This window comes from Vitis riparia, chromosome 18 (assembly GCF_004353265.1).
Source record: "Vitis riparia cultivar Riparia Gloire de Montpellier isolate 1030 chromosome 18, EGFV_Vit.rip_1.0, whole genome shotgun sequence".
In the NCBI taxonomy this organism is placed as follows: Eukaryota; Viridiplantae; Streptophyta; class Magnoliopsida; order Vitales; family Vitaceae; genus Vitis; species Vitis riparia.
Window position 1 is genome coordinate 36,912,581 of NC_048448.1, and position 10,338 is coordinate 36,922,918.

General features: G+C 35.6%; 1 protein-coding gene across 1 annotated transcript; it reads right to left on the reverse strand.

Moving 5' to 3' along the window:
• Positions 1–1,904: 1,904 nt before the first annotated feature.
• LOC117907440 (phosphatidylinositol N-acetylglucosaminyltransferase subunit P) lies at positions 1,905–4,935 on the reverse strand. The gene is made up of 5 exons (XM_034820976.1): positions 4,783–4,935; positions 4,021–4,297; positions 3,178–3,250; positions 2,683–2,801; positions 1,905–2,436 (listed from the first exon to the last, which is right to left on the reverse strand). The coding sequence occupies exons 2-5, from the start codon at positions 4,205–4,207 to the stop codon at positions 2,315–2,317; spliced, it is 501 nt and encodes a 166-aa protein (XP_034676867.1). The 5' UTR covers positions 4,208–4,297; positions 4,783–4,935; the 3' UTR covers positions 1,905–2,314.
• Positions 4,936–10,338: the final 5,403 nt, after the last annotated feature.

The window sequence follows — 10,338 nt, forward strand, 5'->3', positions numbered from 1 at the left end:
AGTTAACCATGATATACTAAGAGCGTGTTTTAGAGTGATTTGGGAAAGTGTTTTTAACTTTTCGAATACTTGAAAATATTTATTTTTCAAACATTAAAAATATTAAAAACACTTCTCTAAATCACAGTGAAACACATGGTAAGAAGTGCAGAGAGTATAGGTTCTGACAAACAAGGTAAACATTGCAAAGCAGCGACAATTGTGGATTACCCACGCAAAATAATATGCCAAGTACATTGATAAACTATGCCGGATACAAAAATACAATCACAAACGAAGTAAAATAACCGACATGGTTTTTAAACACTAAATCAAACCATAAAACCCGGAGGATGAACTAAGAAATCTTTCAGAAGCAAAAAGTAGCCTAGATCTGAGTTCAAGGGTGCTGCCTCTAATAACAGATTAAAGGTGCTACAACTGAAGGGGGCCTCAGGTCTGCAATGACTTTGATACCAACAATGCAGTCATAAATTCACAAGAAATGGGATTTAGGATTCAGAAAGCTTCATCTTACAAAAATCCCAATTACAGGTTCGTCTTCCAGATTTAATGTGATCAAATCTGATATACAGTGAAAAATCCTTGTACTTGTAAGATACTAAAATATAAAGCTACAAGGGTTCTTGTGGTACCATAGAATCTGTCAAGGAACTTAGCTCTATTGTTGCAATATGATGCTCGCCAATATCTTTTCAGTACCATGGTCTTAACCTAAGCTCTGAAGTTGCCTACTGCCATTAGCATTGTTTTAATGAGAAAGTACCCAAAACCAGTTGCCTTGGAATTACCTACCTTATTTTAGTTCTGATGCATTCAAACTCCCATCAGTTTTAGTTAGTTACGACTTGAGAAAAAAGAGAGGGAGGACAAAAGAGAAGAGAATGAATTGGGATTTTCTTTTGTTAGTTCATAAAATTATGGAGTGGATAAAGAATCAAAGACCTTGCCCAAATTCTTTTCAAGCAATTGTATATATTGTGTATAAAATGTCATAAATTTGCTTTTGAGCTTTCATGCCAAATCACCACAACTTTGGGGGTGATAATTTTTGGTATTTCCAGGAAGTATTCTTCTAATGGCCCACTTAGGCTTCTCTTTATCTCCTCTATATGCACAAAACCTAACAAGGGGAAAAGAGATTCTGGAACTTCTCTCTTTGAGCCTTAGTCACGGTGCCTTTTGCAGATATTTCTTTATATATATTATTGCTAGAGTGGAAGAGTGCTTACAGTTCAAACAGGTCGAAGAGGAAAGTAACGATGGATTGGTTACCCCCTCCAATGGGATCGGCAAAGTTAAACTCTGATGGATATACTCCTTGGGTAATCATAGACAATTGGGTATAGGAGTGATTAGAGATCATTTAGGTGCAGTATTGAGAGCTTACTCTAAGCATGGAGAAATGGGGTTGGCCAATGAGGCTGAGAAATTAGCATTATTAGAGGGATTACCCTAGGCCACAGATTTATGTCTATCCAATCTGTCTCTGGAAGGAGATTCTGCAACTGCAGTATCTTGGGTCTTAAAAGAGAGAGACTCATAAAAGTTTGACAACTAGATATGAAATATCATAGATATTATTACTACTGATTTGGGTTGCTCCTTTTCTTAGGTTTCCCCATTAGGCTAATCAAGTTGCTACCCAGTTAGCCAAACAAGGAGTGATGCGCTTACCCTTTGTGTGAAGGGGCTAGTTTTGTTGCAGCGTAGGATTTTTGGTTGCTTTTAACCAACTATTGTACATCTTCAAAGGATTGTTCGTCCTTCTTGTATTCATTTCAAATGAATGAAGATGCATTAAATCTGCCTCAAAAAAAAAAAAAAAAATCCTTCCCCCAAACACAACCACTACAGCACTTTGATCAAAAGTGAGAAGAACTATCACTCTAAATATTGAGGAATGCATAATTAAAAATGGTTATAAACACAAACACAAAAATTTTATTGGGTAGAAAACCCCCTACAAAAGAGATCAACTGATTGGCTTCCTATTTTGCTAACATATCCATCACACAGTTAGCTGCCCAAGGAATCCAGCAAAAAGAATACCAAACTCTATCCTTCTTTTTTTCCTAAGGTATGACAAATTGCAAATCCCCCTTTACCAGAAGGTTTGATAAACCCTTAGCTGCTTTAGGCCTTCCAACAAAGCTAATATCTCCACCTCAATGGTTAGACCAACTCCAGCACTCTTGGGGAATGCTCCCACTAATGTTCCATAAGTTGTTGATATAAGAGAGCAAAAGTAGCATATATTTGTTTCTTAGAAGATAATGGGGTTACAGCACAGCCATACCACATGATAGATTTGTCATTTTACATCACTGAACATTAGATCATTGATTCGATCGATGCCAATATCAGCCATGGGTTCGATGGGCTGCTCATCTCCTATTGAAGGCTCAAAGCTCATAGGTTCTCTACTGTATTCATCTGGGGAACAAATAACACCATGTTAAATTAAGAAAACTACAATTAGGAGTTAAATAGGGGACCAAAGACATCTTGGTAAAAACCTTTCAAGCATTGTTTGGTTTATCCTTAATCAGCAGACACTTTTTAATCTTTGTTGAATTTAATTTTTTAATGACAATAATTTTTAAGGGAAAGGGCGAGGGAGAACCTTTGCAAATTTCAAAAACATCCTCGTATATATATAACTAGAAACCCAAAGCTTACCAAACATCGTGTTTAAGGAAGTTGGAGAAGGGGTCGCCATGAAGTTGAGGCCAATGTAAAATCCCAATGCTAATACTACTGTCACCATAGCATAAGCCGGCACAGCTAAAGCCCATTGCCTAGGAAGAAAAAACCCAATCTGTCAATTAAATAGCCCAAATAAAATCCCATAGTGAATCCCAAAGAAGGCACAAATTTCTGTGATTATAAGTTCATAAATTCCAGGGAATTATTTCTACCCCATTTTGAAGTTGCTTGAATTTCTAAATATGCACAATTCAATTTTGTTTACTTCAACCAAGTATCACTGCAATACTAAGTGCCGAATTACCCATACAGTTCTTTTGATAACACAAATTAGTTAGTGCTAAAAAAGATAATATTTCACTCCAAAGGGGCATAATTTCCAGCTACAGAGTTCAAAGGGGGGACTAATTGGGGGTTTCAACACTTATTACACTAATTCAGGGTCATCAAAGGCAGCATCTTACTGACCTGTTAGGATAGTAAAAGATCCCAATAGAATGTAACCAGTGCTCAGGAACATATGCCCATACCAGGAAAATAACTGCTCAAAATAGAACAATGGAAGTGAATGAAAAACTCAAAGAACAGAAAAGATGAGGTTAAATCACATTAATGAAATAATTAAAGTCTCTTCATCAGAGGCCTTAGTCTTCGCAGCCAATAATTTTGGGGCATGATGAAGCCTAAATATTGCAAAATGATAGATGCAACTGGGCTATAAACAAGGTGACAGTATGACACAAAAGACACAAAACTTGCAGATTATAGCCTCAACATTTTTCATGTTCCTATTTTGGCTTCCCCCGCCCCGCCAAAATATAGACAAATATGAAGAACATCTAACTGGAAACAAGAGATTGAACTCACACAAAAATGGTGAGCCATCAATAAAATCGTTAGAACCATAATGAGATTCAGCTTGTCAAGTATCCTATGTGTTAAAATGAGCTCTCTTTCTTTAGAGCAAACCTAGTGATAAGAAAATTACCATCATTTTTAACTGGTGGATTTCATGGCATGCCAGAAGCATCCAAGCATCCCCAAATGTTGTGCTTGATTGTGTCAACTATTGAATAACCGAATTAAGCTATGAATAAAGGTGTAGTTAACATTAATAAAACCCAGCAGTTAGAATAAAGAATCGGTGATTACGCAAGAAAAACCTTTGTTATCCTTTCCTAAGTTCTTAATTTTTTTTAGTAGGCTACTAGGCTTTGTTTCCCAACTTATTTATAGATTGATGGAAGTTGATTAGATATGCAAACTTAACCAAAACAATCAATAATTAGGAAGCACTAAAGATAAAGGGACCTGTAGCAACAACAGTTGAAATGGACCCAACAAATCCATAAACTTCTGCTGGCTTGGGACCATGCTCTCCAGCCACACCGAACCCAGAAGACTTGTCATCTGGATCTGGGAAGGACACTGTTGCCCTTCTCTGTTTTGACAGACTGAGGATTCTTCTGGGACTACTGACAGAATGGCGATCTTCCATGTCTTCCTCTTTTAAACTTCCAGGCCTCCAGATTATGCAAATCACATTTTGATTGAGAGTTGGAACATGCAATGGATGCAATCAGAAGTCCTGTTAATATCAAGAAGACACCATAAAATGAGTGATATCCTCAATTACCTAACAGTGCATTTGATTGGTAGGAATCAGGGGTTGGGAATCGAAGTCTGATTACTTCTATCCCTTCTGGAATAGCTCCTGTGCCAGATTACTATTTCCACATAAATGAGATACCCATAAAATGTGGGTATCCCATTCCTTAAGGAAGGCAAGTGCCTGATTCCCCTTCCTTAAGAAAGCCAAAAATAACGAGTTCGTTCTGAGTGTGCCCATGAGCTTAGGTCTTTCTTATCAGAAACAACTTATTGATTCAGAGAACAAAATTACAAGGACAAGCCATTCTTCCAGTGAAATGGTTCAAAAACATAACTCAAATCTCACCCTCAAAGCCAATTTCCACAAAATCAGTGCCCTAGAAAGGTCCAGATAAACAAAAACAGATATGCATTGAAATGATTTTTTCCCCTAATAAAAGAAAAAGAAACCCTTGCAGAGACCTTGCCGCAGGTAAAACAACGAACTGGTATGATCAGATTTCACTTTTGGTAGCCCTAACTTAGGCGTCTCCTCTCCTCCGTTGTGTTTACGGCCCCCAGGTTAGAACTGTGCCCTAATACAGGGTATGATGATGAGTGGCACCAAGGGTTTCCCAAAGGATTTTGCAGAAAATTATTAAATATAAAAGAGCCTGTTTCAACTGTTTTAAGAACACTTTTGGGTTATCCGCCTTAAAAATTGATTTCCATTTTCTGTTATTAAAAACCTAAAAAATATATTTAGAAAACATTTTCAATTGATTTCTCTTATTTTTTATAATTATTTCAAAAATTAATTATATAAATATGTAAAATAATTAAAATTAATATATTAAATATAAAAATATTTTAAAAATATTAAAAATATTTCAAAGTTTAGATTTTTGTTTTACAAAATATCATACAATAGTTTTTAAAAATAGTACATAAAACTATTTTTTAAAACTAATTCTAAAAATAATTACAATCTTACTTTTCATATTTTTCTTGAAATCAAAATTTATAAAATTCATATTATATTTAAGACAATAAAATTTTAAATTACAGTCAATAAATATCTGCTTCATATAGAATTAGTTTAAGAAAATTAAGCCTTATTATATTTCAAAATATAAATTAAAATTTATCACTTTTTAGACTTTGCATTATTTTAAATTTGAAATTTATTTTAAATATCCAATATTTTATAATAAAAAAATGAAAAAGTTGTACCAAAAAAATATGTTTTTTTATCCTTATTTGAAAATATATGAAAAATAAGAATTTATCTCTATATATTTCAACCTATATAATGTGATTAAAAAAATATTTTTCTTTATATATTTCATTTTTTTTTCAATGTTCCAATCAATAATTATAAATACAAAGAACATATAAAAATAAGCTGAGAAATGTTTTTCACATTTAAAATTAGAAACATAATTTTATTTTTAAAAATAATTAATAATTATCTTCAAAACAATAGCTAACAAGCCTTTGGTTTTCCCTTTACTACCAAATTTTTTTTATTTTAAAGAATAAAAAAATCCTTAATTTTAAAGTCAATCACATAATAAAAATACCTCATTTTATATCTTCCAAAAATAAAAATAAAAAATCATTCTACCGAGATAATTAAAATTTGAAATTCAAGTAAAACCATTTATAATTAAATTTTATGAAATATAAATTGATGATATATTTTTAAATCTACGTATTTAATGGTTTTTAAATTTTATTTTGTTACCATCAAAATCGAAATTATAGAACCCTTGATTGGTGTAATGATTTACTTTAAGGGGCAAATCTAATATTAATATTAATTTTTGTCCTCGATTTAATTTCCAAAACTTTGGGTATTTTTTTTCTTAATATCTTCCCAAGGAAGGATCTCAACAAATATTTTTCGGGTGGCAAAACTTTAAGACCTCCTAGAGAGGATGCAGCGTTGCAATTAATGGTTCCGCGTTGTTCACGGTGGAACTTTAAGACCTTGACAAATTGCACCGCTATTAGCGCATGTATACGAGTAGAAAGAAAATAAAGAAAATCAAAAAGTATAAAAAAAAAATAAATTTACTTTATGTTTTATTTTAAGAAAACATTTAAAAAATATTATAAAAAAATTTGAAAATGAATCTCACTTATGGATAACATCGTGTCTTTTAAAACAATTAGAGAAATGCTTATAATTTCCGGGTTTTTCCTTTATACAATGATCTTCTTTTTCAACCTTATGAAGAAACAAACTAATAGCAAGTAACAATAGATACATCAACATTCTTTCAAACAAATTATTCAATACAAGTCATATGCAAATGAGACAACACTCCACAAACCTAATATATAAAACACTGTATCAATATAAAAGCGAAATTTTCACATACCCCTTGTCATCAATCAACAACAACTAACCTATATATTGTTCTTTCAAAGATTCAATATACGCATTTCGGGTCATGCTCCAATTAATTTAATCACCATAATACAATGAAAAATATCATAAGCTCATGAAAGTGCTAATCAAAAGACAAGATAGAAATGAGAGAGAATGACACCAACTTTTTTAATATGGAAAATTTCCGAAGGAATAAAACACCACGGGCGATCAAATTATCCATTATGAGGAAAATTTAGTTTAGTACAAAGTTTTACCTTAAGTCTTTCATCTTCTCTTAGACCATTTGTTTAGAACTTTCAAGTTTCAGCTATCACTATTCTTATTTAGCAAAACACTTAGAATCCACTCTAAGCTTTGATCTTGGTCTTTTCTTGAGTTTACACAAAAAGAATCTTGGGTTTTACCTTAATAAATTAGATATGAGAGTAATATGAGAGCTAAGATGAAGAACACAATGAATTAACCCGTTTGAAACAAAGATTTTTAACTCTAAAACTGATTTTCAATTCAAAACCATTAATTTTCTCACAAGGTAAACACTTTCCAATATAGTAAGAGAAATTAAAGCTCAAAAACCTAGTGTGGACCCCGCATTTCGGCTCATGCGTTTTCCACTCGATGGCGAGCTCGATTTTTAATTGAAAAATTGATTTTTATTTGATTAAGAAAACTGACTTGGAGTCGCCACTTATTTTTGTTTTATTTTTAAAAGGGTAAACAAAATAAGAAAGAAAAACCCTAAGTGTGACTCCTTATTTTGGAAAAGACGATCTACGAAAAACCGGATCGGGTTCGGGGGTCAGGTTACTTATCGGGAAGGTACGATAAAGACCGTAGCACCCCTCTAAGTCCCTAAAGTCGGGTCTCTACTAATGAGATGAAGCTAAGATGGCAATGAATGAGTAAATCAATGGATACCCACATCAATCATGCATATATGAGAATCGGAATACATATAGAGAATGATCAGAATGAATGAATGCGTACCTGGGCAGCGAACAACAACGCGCTATCATGGAATGGGGTTAGTGATAAAACACAGAATGACCATATGTATATCAAGGAACAGAGTAAATCAATCATGCATGTCAAATAAATCAATCAATCAGGCAATCAGTCATGAAATCACCTATGTGGGGCCCCCACCACAGCCCAATTCATTTTTGCATAAATCAATTCCGCAAACTCTATCACTTAGAATTATGGAATTTGATTTTAGCTTATTTTAAAACATTTAAAAAAACAAAAGAATTGTGAAAATTGTATGCCGAAAGGAAATATGGCAACAAAGATTTATTGGAAAAAGAGACTTTGGAACCTAAGAGGTTCTAAGGATGAAGGAGGAGAGTTGGAATTTATTTGAAAATCAAAATTTGAAGAGTTATTTACAAAATAGAAATTGAAAAAATATTTTTGAGGAATAAGAGTGAGGGAAATTATTATTATTTTTAAAATAGATGAAAGGAGGAAGTGAGAAGGACACATGGCCAAAAGATCAGCAGAAAAGTGAGGAAAATGAGGTCCCCAAAATGGGGGGCTACAGTACTGCTGGTTTTGCCATTGTTGAGATTGATCTGCTGGAACTCAGTTCTCCCATGTTGATTCTCAGCATACATATTGTGTAGTTCTCTGCCTTTTGCAACCCAGAAAAAGGTTACATTGAACATCACCACCATGATGCTCTGATCGGCAGATTCCCCTCAGCATATTCTGGTCTTTCCCAACGTACTACTTGTTATTTATGTGGTCCTAGGATATAAGCCGTAATATTTACATAGTCGCAGGCCAGTTTGCTGCAAGCGACTCTGAAGCCGATGCGTTTCTATAACCTTCAAGTCTGCTGATGAAAACAGGCTGCCCTTGTCTGTGCCCCGATAAGTTTCCCACCCAGACCTTTACATATTTGGACTGTGCTGTTTGCATAGCACCTGATGTCTGCTGTGGTAAGGGCATATTAGCTGCTGCGTTCTTGTTCACACCAAGAGATGGCATTCCTGGTTGCACTTGTTGAGACATTCCTGGAGTTGGAATCATTGTGCCAGTTCCAGAAGATATACCTGATGGACCAAGTCCACTCATCATGTTCTGGTTCATACCAATTCCACTTTGTACCATTTGTCCTCTAGGAAGATTCCCTTAGCTCATTCCAGGTACTGTTTGGCCCATACTAACACCTCCTTGAAGATTACTCAATGGTCGAGAAATGCCAAGGTTTGAGTTTACTGACATATTAGAAGTTGCTGAAGTGAACGAACCAAGAGTTGAGTTTTGTGCAACCTGTGTAGTTCCTGCTAGTGTCCCTGATCCAGCAATTGATGAGACAGCTGACTGCCCAGATGAGAACGCAATTTGAAGCACAACTTTTGGATCCTTATGCTGAAGTTCCCGCGCCGGCACGTTCAAGTTAAAGGGCTTAATCACCTTCTGCAACATACTGTTATCTCCATCAGATGAAAGGCATATGGCATGGGCCTCCACCCCAACCAGCCTTATGATCAAGCGGCCCTTTCTTACAGAAAGCAACAAAACATCAGATGATTGAGAGCATGAGACAACAATTCCAAGATCTGAACTAGCACAACAATAGACTATTTCCTTGAAGTGGCCTCGAAGAATGTGTATGGGGCCCTCAATTCACCGCCTCCTGTTTTTGTTTGCCAAAATATTTGCTACTTGCTAGAGTGTTACTGCTGGTTGAAGTAGGTGTGCCAGAGGCAGTAGAGGGCTCTGATATGCTGCTTGCAAGCGAAACGGATGCCCGATGTATCCTCCAGAGTAAAACTGTTGTGTCTTGGGAACTAGTCACAAGGTAGTTGCTATCGGGTGAGAGAGCCAGACAGGTCACTGGATCGGAGCACGATGTCCTCTGGCTGTTTCTAAGGCTTTTGCTCCATCTGATGATATTAGCTTCGTGCTGTTATCCTCATGTCCACCTGTGATAATTTCTTTGTCACAGGTGATGGAAACAATGGCTGAGCTTCTATTGCCTGAGGTTGCAAAAGCTAGTGCTCGTGGAAAGTGCCACTCATCAGAACTAGAGCCAGTTGGACCTTTGAACATGCACATGAATGTTCCATTACTGGAGCTTCCTATGGCCTTTCCATGATGAAAAAGAAAAGGTGTCCTCTGACCATCAGGTGTGTTTGGCTGCCACTTGTGTTGTTTCTCAAGTCTGTAGCTCTCTGAATTAGTCACTTCTTGTGCAATCAGCTATCCCATGCTAAAAAGAAAAAGGATTCCTAAAATTGTTGCTTGTCACAGCACTGGTCCAACTAAACAGTAGAGAAGCCTAAACCCTCTCCTTCAACTAATCAAATTAAGCCCTTGGTTGTCATCTCCACAGGAGCTCCTGCTACTGCTGCTAGTGGTGGTGATACTGCTGCTGCCACCATGAACTGATGCTGCATTGGAAAAGGTGGTTTCACTGTACTTGCCATGCCCAGGCATATGGCTTCAACCATTGGTCCACCAGGTCCCGAGTGGCTACAAGCATAGAGCATTGTAATCCAGGTCACTTCATCTGCCTTGATCTCCTCTTGACCCATTCTATGAAAACCACCAAACTGCCTCTTTCCCACCTTTCCTTACAAATTCATGTATTCAAATCACCCCTTTCAAGCGTCCCAAAATCAGCATTG